The sequence below is a fragment of the Rhinopithecus roxellana genome, chromosome 11, assembly GCF_007565055.1.
Source record: "Rhinopithecus roxellana isolate Shanxi Qingling chromosome 11, ASM756505v1, whole genome shotgun sequence".
Lineage (NCBI taxonomy): Eukaryota > Metazoa > Chordata > Mammalia > Primates > Cercopithecidae > Rhinopithecus > Rhinopithecus roxellana.
The window spans coordinates 36,352,554-36,376,545 of NC_044559.1; the positions used below are offsets into that span (position 1 = coordinate 36,352,554).

Here is a 23,992-nt window from a genome sequence, read left to right on the forward strand (position 1 = left end):
TCAACTCGTCAGCACCCATCAACTCGTCATTTACATCAGTTATAACTCCCAATGCTATCCCTTCCCCCTCCCCCCTCCCCATAATAGGCCCCGGTGTGTGATGTTCCCTTTCCCATGTCCACATGATCTCGTTGTTCAATTCCCACCTATGAGTGAGAACATGCGGTGTTTGGTTTTCTGTTCTTGCGATAGTTTGCTGAGAATGATGGTTTCCAGCTGCACCCATGTCCCTACAAAGGACACGAACTCATCCTTTTTTATGGCTGCATAGTATTCCATGGTGTATATGTGCTGCATTTTCTTAATCCAGTCTGTCACTGATGGACATTTGGGTTAATTCCAAGTCTTTGCTGTTGTGAATAGTGCCGCAATAAACATACGTGTGCATGTGTCTCTATAGTAGCATGGTTTATAATCCTTTGTGTATATACCCAGTAGTGGGATGGCTGGGTCAAATGGTATTTCTAGTTCTAGATCCTTGAGGAATCACCACACTGTCTCCCACAATGGTTGAACTAGTTTACAATCCCACCAACAGTGTAAAAGTGTTCCTATTTCTCCACATCCTCTCCAGCACTTGTTGTTTCCTGACTTTTTAATGATTGCCATTCTGGCTGGTGTGAGATGGTATCTCATTGTGGTTTTGATTTGCATTTCTCTGATGGTCAGTGATGATGAGCATTTTTTCATGTGTCTGTTGGCTGTATGCATGTCTTCTTTTGAGAAATGTCTGTTCATATCCTTTGCCTACTTTTTGATGGGGTTGTTTGTTTTTTTCTTGTAAATTTGTTTTGAGTTCTTTGTAGGGTCTGGATATTAGCCCTTTGTCAGGTGAGTAGATTGCAAAAATTTTCTCCCTTTCTGTAGGTTGCCTGTTCACTCTGAAGGTAGTTTCTTTTGCTGTGCAGAAGCTCTTTAGTTTAATTAGATCCCATTTGTCAATTTTGGCTTTTGTTGTCACTACTTTTGGTGTTTTAGACATGAAGTCCTTACCCATGCCTATATCCTGAATGGTATTACCTAGGTTTTCTTCTAGGGTTTTTATGGTATTAGGTCTAACATTTAAGTCTCTAATCCCTCTTGAATTAATTTTCATATAAGGAGTAAGGAAAGGATCCAGTTTCAGCTTTCTGCTTATGGCTAGCCAATTTTCCCAGCACCATTTATTAAATAGGGAATCCTTTCCCCATTTCTTGTTTCTCTCAGGTTTGTCAAAGATCAGATGGCTGTAGATGTGTGGTATTATTTCTGAGGACTCTGTTCTGTTCCATTGGTCTATATCTCTGTTTTGGTACCAGTACCATGCTGTTTTGGTTACTGTAGACTTGTAGTATAGTTTGAAGTCAGGTATCGTGATGCCTCCAGCTTTGTTCTTTTGACTTAGGATGGTCTTGGCAATGTGGGCTCTTTTTTGGTTCCATATGAACTTTAAAGCAATTTTTTCCAATTCTTTGAAGAAACTCATTGGTAGCCTGATGGGGATGGCATTGAATCTATAAATTACCTTTTCACGATATTGATTTCTTTCATGATATTGATTCTTCCTATCCATGAACATGGTATGTTCTTCCATTTGTTTTGTGTCCTCTTTTATTTCATTGAGCAGTGGTTTGTAGTTCTCCTTGAAGAGGTCCTTTACATCCCTTGTAAGTTGGATTCATAGGTATTTTATTCTCTTTGAAGCAATTGTGAATGGAAGTTCATTCATGATTTGGCTCTCTGTTTGTCTGTTACTGGTGTATAAGAATGCTTGTGATTTTTGACATTAATTTTGTATCCTGAGACTTTGCTGAAGTTGTTTATCAGCTTAAGGAGATTTTGGGCTGAGATGATGGGGTTTTCTAAATATACAATCATGTCATCTGCAAACAGGGACAATTTCACTTCTTTTCCTAACTGAATACCCTTTATTTCTTTCTCTTGCCTGATTGCCCCAGCCAGAATTTCCAACACTATGTTGAACAGGAGTGGTGAGAATGGGCATCCTTGTCTTGTGCCAGTTTTCAAAGGAAATGCTTCCAGTTTTTGCCCATTCAGTATGATATTGGCTGTGGGTTTGTCATAAATACCTCTTATTATTTTGAGATACGTTCCATTAATACCGAATTTATTGTGAGTTTTTATCATGAATGGCTGTTGAATTTTGTCAAAAGCCTTTTCTGCATCTATTGAGATAATCATGTGGTTTTTGTCTTTGGTTCTGTTTATATGCTGGATTACGTTTATTGATTTGCGTGTGTTGAACCAGCCTTGCATCCCAGGGATGAATCCCACTTGATCATGGTGGATAATCTTTTTGATGTGCTGCTGGATTCGGTTTGCCTGAATGAATATTTAATATTGGGTACTATGTGGTGAGAGTGTCCTTGCTTACCAACACAAATGGCATCAGAATATAGCTGCCAAGGGAATTACATAATGCTACTGGTAGCACTTGGTAGCCTTGTGGGAACTTGAGACCATGTGAAACTCTTTCTGCTTGGGAGAAGAAAGCACTGATCTTAGCTAGCTTCTTCATAGCAGAGAATATGGTTTATCTTTCCACAGTCCATTCTTTGACACTGATGCTCATCAAAAATACACCTTTTGAGCTGAATTAATTGGAATTTCAGATTTGGAACAAAAACGTAGAAAGTAGTATTTACTCCTGCTGCTCTCATGACCTGTTCTCAATGTTGGTTGCATTCATTCATATCCCACTTATTGATATCTGTCCCTCTTGTAATTAATCCAGAGTTTATGTCCTTTTTTTGGGAATAATATACTTTTCAGGGGCCCAGTAGTTACCATTCTACCACAATAGAAAGCTGCAGAATCACCTGAAATAAAGTTGGTATCCAGGTTTTTTTTTTTTTTTTTTTTGTTTTTTTGAGATAGAGTCTTGCTCTGTGGACCAGGCTGGAGTGTAGTGGCCCAATTTCAGCTCACTGCAACGTCCACCTCCCTGGTTCAAGCGATTCTCTTGCCTTAGCCTCCCAAGTAGCTGGGAATACAGGCATGTGCCACCATGCCTGGCTAATTTTTGTACTTTTTTTAGAGATGGAGTTTCACTGTTGGCCAGGCTGATCTCCAACTCCTGACCTCATGATCCGCCCGGCTTGGCCTCCCAAAGTGCTGGGATTACAGGCATGAGCCACCGTGCCTGGCTGGTATCCAAGTTTATGTCCATTGAGGATGCTTTGATTTGAACAAAGCACAATATCAGTTACTTGTTAAAGTCCAAACAGACAAATAGAATGAGAATTTCTTTTGGTTCTTTTTCAATTCCCTTCTTCTCAACATCTGAGTGTCTAGGACGCTCATAAAGAAAATAGGAGCAAAAGTCCTTAGTTTTTTTTTTTTCTTCCAATACTTTAACCTGCAGTAAACAGGATTTGAAATGAGTGAATCTAACATGTTGGTGTGTTTGTTCGAGGTTCCAAAGAAATTGTAGTTATAGTTCAGTCAAAGGAGACAAAATAACAACCACTTGTAGTCCAGTGTATCTATTAAACTCAGGAATATGTTGTGGTTGAAATGTATTCAATGAGATAGGGAAAGCAACAGTTTCCATCTCTACACAGGAATTCTCTCCAGGGGATCTTTATCACAATTCTAATTCCTTTCTCCTAACAGTCCTAAGTTCTCCACTATCATCATCTCTCTTCTTTTGTCATATTTGAAACTTTTAAAGGTCAAAGGTCCATTTTAGGTTTTTGTATCAGTCCACTGGTTTCCCTGTGTCCCTTTCTCTCCAGGAAACAGTCACTTGGAGTTTTCCTAGGAGTGCAGGCCATAACACAGCTTGTTTATATAACCTTCCTAAGTATCTTCAGGACTTTCTTACTAGATCATTGACTTTCTTGCAGTCCCTCCGTAGGAGCAGCCACTGGCAGCCTGACTGATGAAAATACAAACAACTATCCCAGCAGCAATATTTGTTTTCTGCCTGTCCACTCTTCCTTCCCTCCTTTTGAGCTTTCTTGTTTTTCCTCTGAGAGGCAACCCATTCTAGTTAGCAATTATAGTAATGATATGGCTCCAATGAGTGGAGGAACACCAGGGCTCTTGTCTCACGTTGAATTAGATTAAACAACACAGACACACGTGGAGTGGTTTTAAGGAGCGGAGAGTTTAATAGGCAAGAAAGAAAAGAGAAGGCAGAAGGAAGAGGCTCGCCGTTACAGAGACAGAGGGATGGGGGCTGCACAGCCCAAAGAGGAAACCCCAAGTGTGGTGCATACCAGGCAGGTATATGTAGAGGCTAGAGGAGTCCGTGTCTGATTTGCATAGGACTTATGGGATTGGTTTGACCAGGCATTCATTCACTTATCCCTCGGAAAAAACCTGGCCTTCCCACCCTAGCCTTTTAATATGCAAATACAGGGCACCATGATGTTCTACACATGCGGGGATATGTGGGGGCGACCATGTTCCCAGGAACATGTGGGGCAAGGGCAAGAGGACAAAGGTAGGAATCGCCATGTTGAGTGGACCCAGTTTCTAATGGCTTGCGTATGCATACTAAAGGTTGCGGCTTGGCTCTAAGAGCCCAGACTTTTCTGTTAGACAAGCAATGCTTTTGGAGGTGTTTTAAAAAGAAATGAAAACTTTCCAAGAATCCCTTTTCTCTCTATCTACCTAAAATAATTTCTTAATAACTTCTATCACAGTAACTTCATAATTCTGAGATCCCTGTTGGTGGTAAGTCTACTATGTTGAAGCCTATAAGCGTATGGCCCTTAGACAACATGGTCACCCAGTTGATATTAGTCCTTCTTGCCCAGATGAGTCATCTTCCCATTTAGAGGTAGCCACTACTTAAGGCAATGCACGTAGATACTCACTGACTTTCTAGGCCTTTCATCACTCCCAGTGGTCCAGTTAAATATGTATTTGGTCCATAGTGGGCACCACTGTTGCTTGAAGAGCTAAGGCAAAACAGTAACACAATGCAGGCTAGAATCCCAGCTGCAGCTGTTGTGTTCATTTGTTCCTTCAGGCTCTTGGCATCAAGTGGAGAGATATACCTGGGATGGGCATGGTTGGATGTATTATGGGTTGAGCTCCCCGTTGATACCCTTTTTAGGGATTGTGATAAGGAATAGGGGTGTTGTACCTGGTCAAGTGTGCGGCAGTGTCGTGGTTTCAGGCATAAAATGGCCTTTTTAGCATAGCAGAACATTTCAAAACTGGGAGTCAGCTGCCCAGGAGAATTGAATACAAGAGTTGAAGACTTGTGGGGAATGAGACAATGAGCGCCTTCTCCTGCCTCGATAGTCGTGGTTGTCTCTCCACAAACATTATTGTTCAATGAATGAAGCTAGCATGAAAGATTACATATTGTTTGACTACATTTGAACTTTATACCTAAATGTAATTATACAGTACAAATATAAAAATTGTTGTAACTGATTTTTTTTGAGAAGGTTAGTGAAACATAATTCACTATTTTAACACAGGTATGAATTAAATTTCTACCACTGACAAATCAAATAATGATAACTATATATTGCTGGTGGAATTGTCAGCTAGGCAAGCATATGTCAGATCTTCAGGTCTGTCATTGTATCTCTTGTTTTTGATCTTTTGCTTCTTTTGTTTTCTTGATTATTATAGAGGCTTCATTGTCTACTTCTACCATTTGTTCCTTGAGCAGGTGGTCTAGTTTCCTGTTTTTTCTTCTCTATAGTTCCGTTCTCTGTTCTGTTGTCAAGTTCGCCTTTCTGGAAGCTGTATATAGATCATTTGTGCTGATAATGTCCAGTACTACTCTAACAGTTATTTCTATTCCACAGGGTTTGTTTGTTTGGTTTTGTTTTTTAGAGACAGGGTCTTGCTCTGTCACCCAGGCTGGAGTGCAGTGGCACAATCTTGGCTCAGTGCAATCTCCGCCTCCTGGGTTCAAGCAGTTCTCCTGCTGCAGCCTCCTGAGTAGCTGGGACTGCAGGCACCTGCCCCCATGCCTGGATGATTTTAGTGTTTTTAGTAGGGGTTTCACCATGTTGGCCAGGTGGTCTTGAACTCCTGACTTCAAGTAATCTGCCCACCTTGGCCTCCCAACATGCTGGGATTACAGGTGTGAGCAAGTGCGCCCGGCCTTCACAGATTTTTTATTATACACCTGTGTGTCGTTGTGGGGAAGAAGGGTATTGGACATTGCCTCAAGGAGACTTTGTATTTCTGGAAGTAGTAGTTACCTGGCAGTGATCCACTATCTGTGAATAACGAACTCCTTCATTGTTTAATTTTTCCCATGTTTTTAACCAACAAACATTTGTGGAGTAGTGAAGAAATGCCAGGAAATACAATAGGGACTAGGAGTAAAATGACATTCTTGTTCAAAATACAATTCAAAAGTAGCTGAGTGTTACTCTTTCATAGGTGTCAGCTTCTTGGCAATGGTTTTAGTATGCTGTTGACTTTAACTTTTTAACTTTTCAGGATAAATTATATATATTTACATTATCGTTTTCTGCTACACATGTCTATTCATTTAACATTTGAGTCTTTAAAATAATTTTAAACTTATCAACAAAACTTTGTATTGGAAGTGGTCTTTTAGTTGCCTTCAGGAAGTTGCCTCAATGTTCATTTGAGGTTTACCGGTAAATAGAAATTAAGGGAAATTTTTCTTTGGAACGGAGAAACAAATAGGATTTTGCAATATTTTCCAGTATTTTTCAGTTATAATATTGTGATATCATTGTTTAAAATTCACAAATTGAAGAGAGGAAATATATATTAAGACAATTTTTGACTAATGGTTTCTGAGAAAGCTTTGCTAATATTTGGTATTATTAATAATTGGTATAGTTTGGGTGGTCAGATATTCTACTTGTGAAAATGAATTCCAGGGCAATGTTTAAAGCAATAGTAGGAGATTTAGTCCTGACCTCGTGATCCGTCCACCTCGGTCTCCCAAAGTGCTGGGATTACAGTCGTGAGCCACCGTGCCTGGCCTTATTTATTTTTTAAATTAAATTAAAGTTTTAAAATTTCAGTGGCTGTAGGGGTACAATTGTTTTTTAGTTATATGGCTGAATTGTATACTGGTGAAGTCTGAGATTTTAGTGCACCTGTCACCTGAGTGGTGTACATTGTATCCAACTTATAGTTTTTTTATCCCTCATCTCCCTCCTTTGTTCTTCTGAGTCTTCATTGTCAGTTATACCACTCTGCATGCCTCTGTGAACCCATAGCTTAGCTCCCACTTATAAGTGACAACACATACTATTTGTTTTTCCATTCTTGAGTTACTTCACTTAGAACAATGCTGTTGGCTCCATCCAAGTTGCTGCAAAAGACATTATTTTCTTCTTTTTAATGGCTCAGTAATATTCCCTGGTGTATGTATAACGCATTTTCTTTATCCACTTGTCACTAGATTGTCACTTAGGTTGGTTCCATATCTTTGCAGTTGTGAATTGTGCTGTGATAAACAGATACATGCAGGTATCTTTTTGATATAATGACTTATTTTCCTTTGGGTAGATACCCAGTAGTAGGATTACTGGATTGAATGGTAGATCTACTTTTAGTTTTTCAGGAAACCTTCATACTGTTTTTCATATAGGTTGTAATAATTTACATTACCACCAGCAGTGTATAAGCTTTCCCTTTTCACCATATCCATATCCATGCCAACATCTATTGTTTTTTGACTTTTTAATAATGTCCATTTTGTCTGGGGTAAGGTGATATCTCATTGTGGTTTAAATTTACATTTCCCTAATGATTAGTGATGTGGAACATTTTTCACTTTTGTTGGCCATTTGTGTATCATCTTTCGACAAGTATCTGTTCATGTCATTTGTCTACTTTTTGATGGGATTATTTGTTTTCTTCTTGCTAATATGTTTGAGTTCCTTGTAGATTCTGGATATTAGTCCTTTGTCAGATTGTCAGATGCATAGTTTGCAAATATTTTCTCCTGTCTTGTGTGTTGTCTGCTTACTTGAATAATTATCTGTTTTGCTGTGTAGAAGCTTTTGAGTTTAATTAGGTTCCTTTTATGTATTTTTGTTTTTGTTGCATTTGATTTTGGGATCTTAGTCAAAATTGCTTATGTCAGTGTCCAGAAGAGTTTTCCTTAGGTTTCTTCCAGAATTTTTATGGTTTCAGGTGTTAGATTTAAATCTTTAATCCGTCTTGAGTTGATTTTTATATATGGCGAGAGACGTAGATCCAGTTTCATTCTTCTATGTGTGTTGACCCAGTTATCCCAGCACCATTTATTGAATAGGGTGTCTTTTCCCCAATTTATGTTTTTGTATAATTTGCCAACAAATCAGTTGGTTGTAAGTATTTGGCTTTATATCTGGGTTCTCTATTCTGTTCCATTTTTCTGTGTATCCCCATTTTTCTATGTATCTTTTGATTACCATAGTCTTATAATATAATTTGAAGTCAGGTAATATGATGCCTCCAGATTTGTTATTTTTACTTAGGATTGGTTTGGCTATTTAGGCTCTTTTTTGGCTCTATATGAATTTTAGGATTATTTTTTCTAATTCTGTGAAAAATGATGTTGGTGATTTGATTGGAATTGCATTGAACCTGTAGATTATTTTGGGCAGTGTGATTATTCTCATGATATCATTTCTTCCAATCCATGAGTGTAGGATGTGTTTCTATTTGTTTTTGTCATCTATGATTTCTTTCAGCTATGTTTTGTAGTTCTCCTTGTAGGGATATTTTACCTCCTTGGTTAAGTATATTCCTAGATATTTTATTTGTTGTAAAAGGGATTGAGTTCTTGATTTGATTCTCAGGTTGGTCATTTTTGGTGTATAGCAGTGCTACTGATTTGTGCACATTGTTTTACTGAATTGATTTATCAAATCTGGGAGTCTTTTGGAGGACTCTTTAGGGTTTTCTAGGTATATGATCATATCAAAGTCTTAGGGTTTTCTAGGTATACAGTATAAAATCACTTCATAGTCTTTAGGGTTTTCTAGGTATACAATCATATCATTGGCAAAAAAGGATAGTTTGACTTCCTTGTTTCCTATTTGGATGCCCTTTATTTCTTTCTCTTGCCTGATTGCTTTGGGTAGGATTTCCAGTACTATGTTAAGTAGAAGTGATGAAAGTGGGCCTACCTATCTTCTTCTAGTACTTGGAGGTAATGCTTTCAACATTTCCCCATTCACTAGGATGTTTGCTGTGGGTTTGTCATATATGGCTTTTATTATTGTGTGGTATGTTCCTTATCTGCCTAGTTTGTTGAGGGTTTTTAATTATAAAGATATGCTGGATTTTATTGAGTGCTTTTCCTGTAATTATTTGAGATTATCATATCACTTTTGTTTTTAATTCATTTTATATGATGAATCATAATTATTGACTTGCATATGTTGAACCATCCCTGGGATGAAACCTACTTAATCATGATGAATTATCTTTTTGACGTGCCGTTGGATTCAGCTTGCTAGTATTTTGTTGAGGATTTTTTCATTTATGTTCATCAGGGATATTAGTCTGTGGTTTTCTTATTTTCTTCCCTGACTTTGCTATCAGGGTGATACTGGCTTCATAGAATGAGTTAGGAAAAATTTCCTATTTCTCAGTCTTTTGCAACAGTTTCAGTAGGATTGGTACCAATTCTTTGAATATCTAGTAGAATTCGGCTGTGAATCCTCCGACCCTTGACTTTTTTGGCTGGCAAATTTGTATTACTGATTCAGTCCCACTGCTTGTTACCGATCTGTTCTGGGTTTTGATTTCTTCCTGATTTAAGTTAGGAGAGTTGTATGTTTCCAGGAATTTTTCCATTTCCACTAGATATTCTAGTTTGTATGCATAGAAGTGTTCAGAGTTGTCTCAAATGATATTTTGTATTTCTGTGATGTTGTTTGTAATGTCTCAATTTTCATTTCTAATTAAACTTATTTGAATCCTCTCTTATTTGTTAATCTAACTAATGGTCTATCAATTTTATCTTTTCAAAAAGACAACGTTTCATTTCATTGGTCTTTTGTATTTTCTTGGTTTCAATTTTATTTAGTTCTGCTCTGATATTTGTCATTTATTTTATTCTCCTAGCTTTGGGTTTGGTTTGTTCTTATTTCTCTAGTTCCTTGGGATGTGACATTAGGTTGTCAGTGTGTGATCTAGCAGACTTTTTGATGCAGGCACTTAGTGCTATAAACTTTTCTCTTAGCACAGCTTTTGCTATATTCAAGGTTTAGATAACTTGTATCACAGTTATTGTTCTTTTTGCACAATTTAAAATTTTCCATCTTGATTTAATGTTAACCCAAAATCATTCAGGAGCAGATTGTTAAATTTCCATGTATTTACATAGCTTTGAAGGTTCCTTTTAGAATTGATTTCTAGTTTCATTCTGCTGTGGTCTGAGAAGATACTTGATATGATTTTGATTTTTGTTTGTTTGTTTTTGAGACAGAATCTTGCTCTGTGGCCCAGGCTGGAGTGCCGTGGCACAACCTCGGCTCACTGCAACCTCCACCTCCCAGATTCAAGCAATTTTTCTACCTCAGCCTCCCGAGTAGCTGGGATTACGGGCACATGCCACCACATCCGGCTAATTTTTGTATTTTTAGTAGAGCGGGGTTTCACCATGTTGGTCAGGCTGGTCTCAAACTCCTGACCTCATGATCCACCCGCCTTGGCCTCCCAAAGTGCTGGGATTACAGGCGTGAGCCACCGCGCCTGGCTGATTTTGATTTTTTAGAACTTATTGAGACTTGTTTTGTCGCCTGTCATATGGTCTATCTTGGAAAATGTTCCATGTGCTGATGAGAAGAATGCATATTCTGCAGTTCTTGGGTAGAATGTTCTGTTAATATCTGTTAGGTCCATTTGTTTTAGAGTGTAATTTAAGTCCAGTGTTTCTTTGATGACTTTCTGCTTTGATGATCTGTGTAGTGGAGTGTTGGAGTCCTCCACCATTATTGTGCTGCTGTCTATCTCTTTCTTAGGTCTAGTAGTGATTGTTTTATGATTTTGGGAGCTCTAGTGTTAGGTGAATATATATTTTAGATTGTAATATCTTCTTGTTGCATTGATACTTTTATCATTATATAATGAACTTCTTTGTGTTTTTCTTTACTGTTGTTCCTTTAAAGTCTGTTTTATCTGATACAAGAATAGCTATTCCTGCTTGCTTTTGGTTTCCATTTGGATTGAATATCTTTTTCCATCCCTTTACCTTGAGTCTATAAAAGAATCTTTAAATGTTAGATATGTCTCTTGAAGATAGCAGATATTTTGTTTGTGATTTTTCATCCATTCTACCAATCTATGTCTTTTATGTGGAGTATTTATACCATTTACATGTAACATTAATATTGAGATGTGGGGTACATTTCTAGTCATCATGTTGATTGTTACCTAGTTACTTTGTTTTCCTCATTGTGTTATTACTTTATAGGCCCTGTGAGTTTTATACTTTTAAGAGGTTCTATTCTGGTGCATATTGACCTTTCATTTTAAGATTTAGAACTCCTTTTAGCTTTTCTTGTAGGGCTGGTCTGTTAGTGACAAAATCCTTAGCATTTGCTTGTCTGAAAAGGACTTTATTTCTCCTTAATTTGTGAAAGTTAGTTTTGTTGGATACAAAATTATTGGCTGGCAGTTATTCTGCTTAGGGTGGGTAAATAGAGAACCTTGATCCCTTCTGGCTTGTAAGGTTTCTGCTGAGAAGTCTACTATTAGTCTGATAGGTGTTTCTTTATAGATTATCAGATACTTTTGTCTTAGTGCTCTTAGAATTCTTTTATTCATGTTGACTTCAGATAGAATGATGACTATATACATTGGTAATGTCATTTGCGCAATGAATCTCTCAGGAGCTCTTTGAGCTTCTTGTATTTGGGTGTCTAAATCTCTAGGAAAGCCAGGGATGTCTTTCTCAAGTTATTCCTTCAAATAAATTTTTTCAAATGTTTTTCTTTTTCTTTTCCCTCAGGAACACCAGTGATTCTTAGGTTTGGCTGTTTTACCTAATCTCATATTTCTTGGATACTTTGTTCCTTTTTTAAATTATTTTTTCTTTATTTTTGTTTGATTGGTATAATTCAAAAGCTTTGTCTATGAGGTTTGAAATTATTTCTTCTACTTTGTCTTAGAGTAGTTGTCTAAGACAAAGTATTGTTAAAACTTTCCACTTGGATTTTGCAGTTTTCTAAATGTGCCTTTCATTTCCAGAAGTTTTTTTTTTTTTTAATGTTTTGTTAAAATTTTTACTTATATATCCTGAATTGTTTTTTTAAATTTTCTTATGTTGGTTTTCACCTTTCTCTTTTATCTTCTTGAGTAACATAATAGTTCTGAATTCTTTGTCTGGCAAATCAAGGATTTCATCTTGGTTTGGATCTATTGCTGAAGAGCTAGTTTGATCTTTTGGCGGCATTATAAAACCCCAGTTTTTCGTATTGCCAGAATTATTTTTCTGGTTCCTTCTTACTTCTGTGGGCTTTTATAATTATTTTTGAATTTGTTTTTGATTCAACTGTGCTTTTTTCATGTCTTTTTTTCCCCTTGAGGATGTGACTTTAATGTTTGTAGTTTATTTTAATCTAATTTGGCTCTTGGTGCTTTTAGTCGTGAAGACTCTGTATGAGTTCCTTGGTTATAAAGGGCCTTTTCATGGTGGCTTTCTCAGATGCTGGATGTAGTAGTGATGTGTTCCATTTATAAGCAGGTTCACTGTCTCCTGTGGGGTTGGAATGGCAGAGGTATCATGAAGCTTATTTCATTTGCCAGTGGTGTGACTTTTTTATTTATTTATTTTCTCCATCCCCAGTATTTTATTCACTGGGTTGAACAATTCAGACTTTAGGTCAATAGGTGGTGTCCACAGGTAAAATCTGGCTGTTGCTAAAGCAGGTATCGTGATCCTTTCTTAAAAAAAGATAGTTTTAAAATAAAACTTACTTTCTTAGGAAATACCTGTATAACAATAGTAGAAAATTTGATTTATTAAGGGTGAGTCTCACTAAAGATTTACTTTCTCCTCACATGATATATGATACAAATCATTACATGATAGTAAATAACTGGAATGCCAAGCCAATATTACTAATGAGATATTTTCCCTTGTGTCCTGTTGATAGCATAGTAACCCAATATAGTTTTGAAAACAATTATAATAAACTAGTTAGCAATACTGTGGGCTAACTAATCATAGATATATGATAAGTATTTTAAGCCAACAAAACTAAGGAGGGATATGGTAAATAGTAAATGTTCAGTTATCTAAGCATTTAAAAAATTGTGTCATTTAACAGTGTGTACTGTTGAAAAAATGTAAGATTTTAAAGGAAGACTCTGTGTCAATGAATTATTTATCTACAAATTTAACATTAGCCACTTGTATTTAATGACTCAAAGGGTATTCTTCCTTTTTTATTTCTTATTAAGAAAATACAGGAGATGGTACTTACTCTCTACCTTCCTATGAGATCCTTACCCCTCAAAGGATTGACAACTACAAATAATGTTATAATTGGTAAATTTTTAAATCCAGTAATCTATTATCTGTGCACAGTCAACGATATCAAGTTCCTGATGTTCACTGAGAAATTTGTGCCATTGTTGTTCGTAGTTTTCTTAGGAACGTTTTCGTTTCCAGTAGAATTAAACACTGAGTGGCAGCTAAGCCATTAACATACAATGAAATTGAGTCTGCCAGAAATCTACCATTTTTTTCTATTTATTTCTTCTGTTGTTTTTTCTTTCATGTGACCAGAAGACATCATTCTTATGCCTTGTATGTCTGTCACTATCTTCTGTTTATAAATAATCCCCAAGACAAAATATACTATTCCTAGCTAAATAATAGTAAAAAAAGTCTCTCAGCTTAATGTAAGATGCTTTGGTTGTTAAGTCAAAGTTTAAAACATTTCATAGCAATGGCTATGACTGTGATGTTTTGACTATAATGTCTGCTTATCTTTGGCAAACATTACCATATTCATAGGCTTTGCTGAGTCTCATAGGTTATACCTGAATCAAAAAACAAAAAAACAAAAAAACCAACAACAACAAAGGTTGAGTATCAGCAAATGAGTTATGGAGTGTTTTATAGCCCTGATAATTAGAATGTGTGCTCTGGTTGCCTGGCTGAAGGAGAGTACTAGGTTTTCCTGTTCCCACCCAGCTTGACTTTTTGGATGAGATTAAGTTTATTCATCACATAGTAGCCAAATACTAGTATCTTGGACCCTTGTGAGGAGCATTATCCAAAACAGGTAGTCCAAGTATAGCCCAGCAATCTCAGGAAGTGGGCAGACATCACTTACACTGGATGTCCACAGGCAGAATACAGAGAGTTCTTTTGTTGAAGGTTCTTACAAGGCAAAATAAGAATGGCTAACATGGCTTTATATCACAGACAATAATAAAGGTGGTCTGTAGGGCCCTAGATGAGCTCCCCAGAAGTTCTAGTACTGCCAAAATTTTCAGGAGTCTTCAATACTGATTTTATTTTTCTCCATGTCATGGTTAACCACGCCTTTTTTCACTCCTATGGCGGCCTGTTTATCACCTCTTTGTTTGTGATGTATTTGCTTTTAGTAATTGCTGTCTTGTAAGTATTATTGCAAAAATGTTTACATTAACTATAGATGACCTTTCATTGTTTTTATCATGATCATATTTATTTTTTTTTATTAGCCTGTAATTCTGTTTGAATGTATAGTCAGGTTAACATATTTGTCAATGTTCCTGTCACGCAGCTCAAAATTGTTCTGGATTGAGAACCTGTGGACAGTGTTTGGAACAGCCTGGATGTGGCTGGTGCAATGATCCTAGTAATACAGGAAGAGGACATTGCATTGAAGGTTCTTCACGGGGACCAATGAAGCTTATTGGAATGCACCACAATGAGATGGTTCTTGACACCAATCTTTGCCCCAAAGAAAAGAGCTATGAGTGGTCCTTTATCCAGTGTCCAGGTAATAATAATGTGATGGAAACAATTTCAGTTTCTGCTTAAGGGATCCTAGAAGGAGTTTTCCGTTCTTATAATAAAGGAAATTTAGCTTTAGAAAAAAAAAGAACAATGAAAATGAGACTAAAATGTCAAAGATGAAAAATTTTTCCATAGACTATATCTGTCTCAGTTATGCAACTGGTATTCTGTTTAGAATCATTAGCTAGGCTAAATGAATTCGTGGAATATCATGATTGGCTTTCATTTCTTTTTAAATATTTTGTTATTTAGTTTAAGTTCTGGGGTACATGTGCAGAACATGCAGGTTCCATAGGTATATGTGCGACATGGTGGTTTGCTGCTCCTATTGAGCCATCCTCTGAGTTCCCTCCCCTCACCCACAACCCCGCAACAGGCCCTGGTCATGTTGTTCCCCTCCCTGTGTCCATGTGTTCTCATTGTTCAACTCCCACTTAGGAGTGAGAACATGCAGTGTTTCGTTTTCTGTTCCTGTGTTAGTTGGCTGAGGATGATGACTTCCAGCTCCATCCATGTCCCTGCAAAGGACATGATCTCATTACTTTATGGCTATGCAGTATTCCATGGTGTATGTGAACCACATTTTCTATATCTAGTCTATCATTAATGGGCGTTTTGGTTGGTTCCATGACTTTGCTATTGCAAGTAGTTCTATAATAAACATACCTGTGCATGTGTCTTTATAGTAGAATGATTTATATTTCTTTATGTATATACCCAGTAATGAGACTGCTTGATCAAATGGTATTTCTGGTTCTAGATCCTTGAGGAATCACAGTATAAAAACAAGCCTATTTCTCCACAGTCTCGCCAGCATCTGTTGTTTCTTGACTTTTTAATAATCTCATTGTGGTTTTGATTTGCATTTCTCTAATGATCAGTGATGTCGAGCTTTATTTCATATGTTTGTTGGCTGTGTAAATGTCTTCTTTTGAGAAGTGGCTGTTCATATCCTTTGCCAGTTTTTTATGGAGTTGTTCATTTCTTTTCTTGTAACTTTAAGTTCCTTGTAAATTATTGATATTAGACCTATGTCAGATGAGTAGATTGCAAAATTTTTCTCCTATTCTGTAGGTTACCTGTTCATGCTGATGATAGTTTCTTTTGCTGTGCAGAAGCTCTTTAGTTTAATTTGATATTATTTGTCAATTTTGACTTTTGTTGTAGCTGCTTTTGGGATTTTCGTTATGAAGTCTTTGCCCACGCCTATGTCCTGAATGTTATTGTCTAGGTTTTCTTCTAGGTTTTTTTGTTTTATGGTTTTAGGTTTTACATTTAACTCTTTAATCCATCTTGAGTTAATTTTTATATAAGCTGTAAGGAATGGGTCCAGTTTCAGTTTTCTGCATATGGCAAGCCAGTTTTCCCAGCACCATTTATTGAATAGGATATCCTTTCCCCATTGCTTGTTTTTGTCAGGTTTGTTGAAGATCAGATGGTTGTAGATGTGTGGTGTTATTTCTGAGGTCTCTGTTCTGTTCCATTGGTCTATGTCTGTTTTGGTTACTGTAGTCTTGTAGTATAGTTTGAAGTCAGGTAGCATGATGCCTCCAGCTTTGTTCTTTTTGCTTAGGATCATCTTGCCTATGTGGGGGTCTTCTTTGATTCCATATGAAATTTAAAGTAGTTTTTTCTAATTCTGTGAAGAATGTCAATGGTAGGTTGATGGGAATAGCATTTAATGTATACATTACTTTGGGCAGTGTGGCCATTTTTACGATGTTGATTCTTCCTATCCATGAGAATAGAATGTTTTTCCATTTGTTTATGTCCTATCTTATTTCATTGAGCAGTGCTTTGTAGTTCTCCTTGAAGACGTCCTTCATATCCCTTGTTAACTGTATTCCTAGGTATTTTATTCTCTTTGTAACAATTGTGAATGGGAGTTCATTCATGATTTGGCTGTCTCCTTGTGTATTGTTGGTGTAAAGGAATGCTTGTGATATTTGCAAACTGATTTTGTATCCTGAGACTTTGCTGAAGTTGATTATCAATTTAAGTAGTTTTTGGGCTGAGATGATGGGGTTTTCTAAACATAAAATCATGTGGTCTGCAAACAGAGGAAACTTGACTTCTTCTTTTCCTGTTTGAATACCCTTTATTTCTTTCTCTTGCCTGATAGCCCTTGCCAGAACTTCCAGTACCATGATGGATAGGGGTGGTGAGAGAGAGCATTCTTGTCGTATACTGGTTTTCAAAGCAAATACTTCCAGCTTTTGCCCATTTAATATGATATTGGCTGTGGGATTGTCATAAGAAACTCCTATTATTGAGCTATGTTCCATCAATACCTAGTTTAGTGAGAGTTTTAACATGAAAGGATGTTGAATTTTATCAAAGGCCTTTTCTGCATCTATTGAGATAATCACGTACTTTTTGGCTTTGGTTCTGTTTATTTGAGGAGTTATGTTTATTGATTTATATATGTTGAACTAGCCTTGCATCCCAGGGATGAAGTTGACTTCTGGTGGATAAGTTTTTTGATGTGCTGCTGGATTTGGTTTACCAGTATTTTATTGAGGATTTTCACATTGATGTTCATCAGGGAAATCGGCCAGAATTTTCTTTTTTTGTTGTGTCTCTTCCCGGTTTTGGTATCAGGTTGATGCTGGCGTCATAAAATTAGTTAGAGAAGAGTCTGTCCCTTTCAGTTGTTCGGAATAGTTTCAATAGGAATGGTACCAGCTCCTGTTTGTACCTCTGGTAGAATTTGGCTGTGAATCTGTCTGGTCCTGGGCTTTTTTGGTTGGTAGGCTATTAATTACTCCCTCAATTTCAGAACTGTTATTGGTCTATTCAGGGATTCAACATCTTCCTGGTTTAGTCTTGGGAGGGTGTATGTGTCCAGGAATTTATCCATCTCTTCTAGGTTTTCTAGTTTATTTGCATAGGGGTGTTGTTTATAGTATTCTCTGATGATAGTCTGTATTTCTGTGGGGTCAGTGGTCATGTCCCCTTTATCATTTTTTTATTGTGTCTATTTGTTTCTTTTTTCTTTCCTTCTTTGTTAGTCTAGCTAGCATTCTATTTTGTTAATTTTTCAAAAAAACCATCCTGGATTCATTGATTTTTTTTTAGAGGGTTTTTCACGTCTCCATCTCTTTTAGTTCTGCTCTGATCTCAATTATTTCTTGTCTTCTGCTAGCTTTTGGATTTGTTTGCTGTTGCTTCTTTAGTTTTTTTAGTTGTGATGTTAGGGTGTCAATTTGAGATCTTTCCATCTTTCTCATGTGGGTATTTAGTGCTATAACTTTCTCTCTGAACACTCCTTTAGCTGTGTCCCAGAGATTCTGGTATTTTGTCTCTTTGTTCTCATTGTTTTCAAATAACTTCTTGCTTTCTGCATTAATTTCATTATTTACCCAAGAGTCATTCAGGAGCAAATTGTTCAATTTCCATATAAGTGTGTGATTTTGAGTAAGTTTCTTAATCCTGAGTTCTAATTTGATTGCCCTGTTGTCTGAGAGACTGTTTATGATTTCAGTTCTTTTCCATTTCCTGAGGATGTTTTACTTCCAATTATGTGGTCAATTTTAGAATCAATTTTAGAATATGGCACTGAGAAGAATGTATATTCTGTTGGTTTGGGGTGGAGAGTTTTGTAGATGTCTATTAGGTCTACTTGATGCAGAGCTGAGTTCAAGTCATGAATATCCTTGTTAATTTTTTGTCTCAATCTGTCTAATATTGACAGTGAGGTGTTAAAGTGTCCCACTATTACTGTGTGGGAGTCTTAAGTCTCTTTGCAGGTCTCTACGAACTTGTTTTATGTAATTGGGTGCATATATATTTAGAATAGTTTAACTCTCTTGTTGAATTGTTCTCTTTACTATTATGTAATGCTTTTTTTTTTCTTTTTTGATCTTTGTTGGTTTAAAGTCTGTTTGTCAGAGACTAGTATTGCACCCCGCTTTTTTTTTTTTTTTTTTTTTTTTTTTTTTTTTTTTTTACTTTCCATTTGCTTGGTAAATTTTTCTCCATCCCTTTATTTTGAGCCTATGTGTGTCTTTGCCTATGAGATGGGTCTCCTGAATACAGCACACTGATTGGTCTTGACTCTTTATCCAATTTGTAAGTCTGTGTCTTTTAATTGGGGGATTTAGCTCATTTATATTTAAGGTTAATACTGTTATGTGTGAATCCTGTCATCCTGTCATCATGATGCCATCTGGTTATTTAGCACACTAGTTGATGCAGTTTCTTCATAGTGTCATTGATCTTTATATCTTGGTATGTTTTAGTAGTGGCTGGTACCGGCTTTTCCTTTCTGTATTTAGTGCTTCTTTTAGGATCTCTTGCAAGGAAGGCCTGGTGGTAACAAAATCCTTTAGCATTTGCTTGTCTGGAAAATATTTCATTTCTCCTCTTATTAAGCTTAGTTTGGCTGGATATGAAATTCTGGGTTGAAAATTATTTTCTTTAAGAATGCTGAATATTGGTCCCTAGTCTCCTCTGGCTTGTAGAGTTTCTGCTGAGAGGTCCACTGTTAGTCTGTTGGGCTTCCATTTGTAGGTGACCTGGTCTTTTTGTCTGGCTGCCATTAACATTTTTGCCTTCATTTTGCCCTTAGAGAATCTGATGATTATGTGTCTTTGCTTGATCTTCTCATGGAGTATCTTAGTGGTGTTCTCTGTATTTCCAAAATTTGAATATTGGCCTGTCTTGCTAGGTTGGGGAAATTCTCCTGGATAATATTCTGAAGTGTGTTTTCCAGCTTGTTTGCATTCTCCCTGTCTACTTCAGGTATTCCAATCAATTGCAGGTTTGGTCTCTTTACAAGGTCCCATGTTTCTTGGAAGCTTTGTTTCTTTTCATTCTTTTTTTCTGTAGTCTTGTCTGCATGCCTTATTTCAGCAAGGTGATTTTCAAACTCTTATATTTTTTCTTCCGCTTTGTCACTTTGGCTATTGATACTTGTGTTTGCTTCATGAAGTTCTTGTGCTGTTTTTTCAGCTCCATCAAATCATTTATGTTTCTCTCTAAACTGGTTATCCTAGTTACCAGCTCTTGTAACATTTGATCAAAGTTCTTAGCTTCCCTTAGCTCAGTGTAGTTTTTTATTACCTGCCTTCTGAAGCCCGCTTCTGAGAATTTGTCCATCTCATCGTCTGTCCAGTTCTGTGCCCTTGCTGGAGAGATGTTGTGGTCGTTCGGAGGAGAATAGGCACTTTGGCCTTTTGGGTTTTTGGCATTTTTGTTGTTGTTGTTGTTGATTCTTTCTCATCTTCTTGAGTTTGTCTGGTTTTGAGTTTGAGTTTCAGTTTGTCTGTTCTCTTTGAGGCTGTTTACCTTTGGATAGGGTTTTTCGTGGGGCCTTTTTTTGTTGTTGTTGCTTTCTGTTTGTTTTTCTTTCAATGATCAGGTCCCTCTTATGTAGGACTGCTGTGGTTTGCTGAGGGTTCACTTCAGCCCCTATTCATCTCCTTCGCTCCTGCATCTGGAGATATCACTCAAGGAGACTGGAGAACAGCACAGATGGGTGCCTGCTCCTTCTTCTGGGATCTCTGACCTTGAGGGTCAGCAAGTCTGTGATTTTTAAGTGGAAAGTTTAATTCGTTTACATTAAAAGTTACTATTGATATGTGAGGGCTTATTTATGGCACTTTGTTAATGATTTGTGGTTGTTTTATATATCCTTTGCTCCTTTCTCTCTTATTGTTTATCATTGTGGCTTTTTAGTTTTCTGTAGTGGTAGCATTTGAGTCCTTTCTTTTTCTTATTTGTGTCCTTGCTTCATCAGGGAGTTTTAGATTTTCATTTGTTTTCATAATGGCAAATATTGTCCTTTCACTTCCTGAAGTGTCTGTTTCGGGACTTGGCTAGTGGTGATGAATTCCCTGTTTTTGCTTGTCTGAACATAGCTATCATAATACCGAAGAGGGAAAGCCGAAAGCTTTTTTTTAAAGAAGTGGAACAACACAGGGATGCCCACTTGCACCACTCTTGTTTAACATAGTCATGAAAGTCTTCAGACTGAGCAGTTAGGCAAAAGCAAGAAATTAAATGGATCTAAATTGGAAAGAAGGGAGTCAAATTGTACCTGTTTGCAGGTTACATGATCTTATATGTAGAAAAGCATAAAGATTCTATCAAGAAACTGTTAGTACTGACAGATGAATTCAGTAAAGTTACAGAATGCCCAATGAACACACAAAAATCAGTAGCATTTTTACACATGAACAATGACTAGGAGAAAAGGAAATCAAGAAGGTAATACCATTTATAGTAGCTACATATAATTAAAATACTTAGGGATAAATTTAACCAAGGAGATGAAAGACCTAGAAACCTTTAACATATACATTTTAACTTGTTAAAATATTTTTCAGATTTATATTAATACCAGTGAGATATAATAATGCTATTCAAATAGGTCTATTCTTTTTCTTCATTTTTGTCTTATTTTTACTACTACATCTATATATGTTGTGGACCCAACAGTACTTTATTAAAATTATTACTTTATATAATTTTATATCTTTTAAAGAATTTAAATGATGAAAGGAGGGCAAGCATATATTTATAGCTCTTATTATATTAACCTTTTTACCATTTCTGATTTTCTTTATTTGTTCCTGTGGCTCCAAACCGTCAGGTATTGTATCTTTAGCCCAACACAGGTTTTCTTGACTCACCTATTCTGTGCTTTTATTGGTAAAGATGTTGCATTTTTATGGTTATAGGACAAATAATACCATTATATACACATATCAAAAAATAATTATTTAAAAATATCAGGTAATAGAAAAAAGGAAAATAAATATGCATTTCCTGGTTTTATTATTACACAATAATTACCACTACTGTTTTTCTTTTTGCATGGAGTTGAATTACCGTCTGGGTCACTTGCTTTCCTGTGAACAACTTCCTTTAGTATTTCTTGTATGGCTAGCCTTCTAGCATCTAATTCTCCTAATGTTTTAATATTTAGGAATGTCATTATTTCTCTAATTTTTTAAATGTAGCTTTGCTTGATAGAGGATTCTTGGTTGGCATTGTTCTTTTGAGTATATATTATTGTACTGCTTACTGGCCTCTATTATTTCTGATTTAAAATCAGTTGTTAATATCACTGGGCTTTTTTGTAAGTGAGAAATGATTTTATCTCTTTCTTCTTTCAAGATTTTGTCCTTGTTGTTGCTTTCATCATTTTAATTATAATGGGTCTTTTTTAGATCTCTTTGTGTTTGTCCTTTTTAGAGTTTTTTAGGTTTCTTGCATGTGTAAGTTAATGTTTTTCATCAAATTTGAGTTTTCAGAAACTATGTTTTCAAATACTTTTTAGTTTCTTTTCTCTTTCTCCCTTCTCTCTTTCCAGTGTTTCTATTATTCATATGATGGTAAAATTAATGATGTCGCATATGTTTTTCCAAGCTCTGCTTACTTTTCTCCATTCCTAGTTCTCTCTGTATTTTGGATTACATAATCTGTCGGTCTATCTTTAAGCTTGCCGATTATTTTTCTACCAGTTCAGATCTTCTGTTGAATTCTTATAGTGTATTTTTTGTTATTGTATGTTTCTTCACAATTTTTATTTCTTTGTTGATATTCTCTATTTGATGAGACATTGTCATCATACCTTTCTTCAGGCATGATTTCCTTCCTTCCCTTCCTTCCTTCCTTCCTTCCTTCCTTCCTTCCTTCCTTCCTTCCTTCCTTCCTTCCTTCCTTCCTTCCTTCCTTCCTTCCTTCCTTCCTTCCTCCCTCCCTCCCTCCCTCCCTCCCTCCCTCCCTCCCTCCCTCTTTATTTATTTATTGAGACACAGTTTCACTCTTGTTGCCCAGACTGGAGTGCAATAGCGCGATCTCAGCTCACTGCAACCTCCGCCTCCTGGCTTCAAGCAATTCTCCTGCCTCAGTCTCCTGAGTAGCTGGGATTACAGGCACATGCCACCACACCTGACTAATTTTGTATTTTTAGTAGAGACAGGGTTTTGCTGTGTTGGCCAGGCTGATTTTCAACTCCTGACCTCAGATGATCCACGCACCTCGGCCTCCCAGAGTGCTGGGATTACAGGCGTGAGCCACTGTGCCTGGCACCTTATTTTTTATATCTTTAATTATTTTTGAATATTTTTTATCTTTTTTTGTTGTTGTTGTTTTTGAGACAGAGTCTTGCTCTGTCGCCCAGACTGGAGTGCGGTGGCGCGATCTCGGCTCACTGCAAGCTCCGCCTTCCGGGTTCATGCCATTCTCCTGCCTCAACCTCCCTAGTACCTGGGACTACAGGCGCCTGCCACCACGCCCGGCTAAATTTTTTGTATTTTTAGTAGAGATGGGGTTTCACTGTGTTAGCCAGGATGGTCTCAATTTCCTGACCTCGTGATCTGCCAGACTCGGCCTACCAAAGTGCTAGGATTACAGGCGTGAGCCACCGTGCCCGACCTATTTTTATCTTTTATGTGTATTCTTTGTTTTAATCAACTCTCTCTCTCTCTCTCTTTTTAATCTCCTGGTTTTTATGGTGTTTTTGAATTTTTTATTTTGAGATTTAATTTAGAATTGTTTTTTCTCTTCCTTGTCAGGGTTTGGCAAACCAAGGTTGGTAGGCCAAATCTGGTCTACTGCAGATTTATGTAAAGAAACTTTTATCAAAATACAACTTTACTCAGTTATTTGTGTGTTATGTTTGTTTGCTTTTGCACTACAGTTGCAGAAAGGAATAGTTATGACAGAGGGTGGCCTACAAAGCATAAAACACTGTCTGGTCCTTTATGTAAAAAAAATTTTACCAATTCCTTTCTTGTAGTATATTTGTATAACCTGGTTTGTGGATGTATCTACAAGGGCCATTTAAATCTGCTTTTACAATATCTGTGGGTATTTTTTTGTTTGCAGAGCAGGTTTATATTAATGTTTTACTTGGTAGTTTGTTCACCAAATGTATAATGTGAATTTAAAATTACCATATAAGCCTGACATAGCCTTTAAGTTCTCACAAGTGGTGTTTTTCTTTCATACGCACATCCCAGGCGACTTAAAATTCTTTTCCTCTTTTTGCAGAGCTTGTGAAATGTTTTAATACCTTTTTCATAAATAGTATCTCCAGTTGATAGGATCACTTTATGAACA

At 36.7% G+C, this 23,992-nt stretch overlaps 1 protein-coding gene across 1 annotated transcript in view; it reads left to right on the forward strand.

The window, feature by feature from the left end:
* The window catches only part of ATRNL1 (attractin like 1), an 845,855-nt gene that overhangs the window by 206,739 nt on the left and 615,124 nt on the right, over window positions 1-23,992 (forward strand). Inside the window, exon 18 of the mRNA XM_030941431.1 lies at window positions 14,685-14,903. Within this exon, the coding sequence (XP_030797291.1) occupies window positions 14,685-14,903 (219 nt within the window). The remainder of the gene's footprint in view (window positions 1-14,684; window positions 14,904-23,992) is intronic.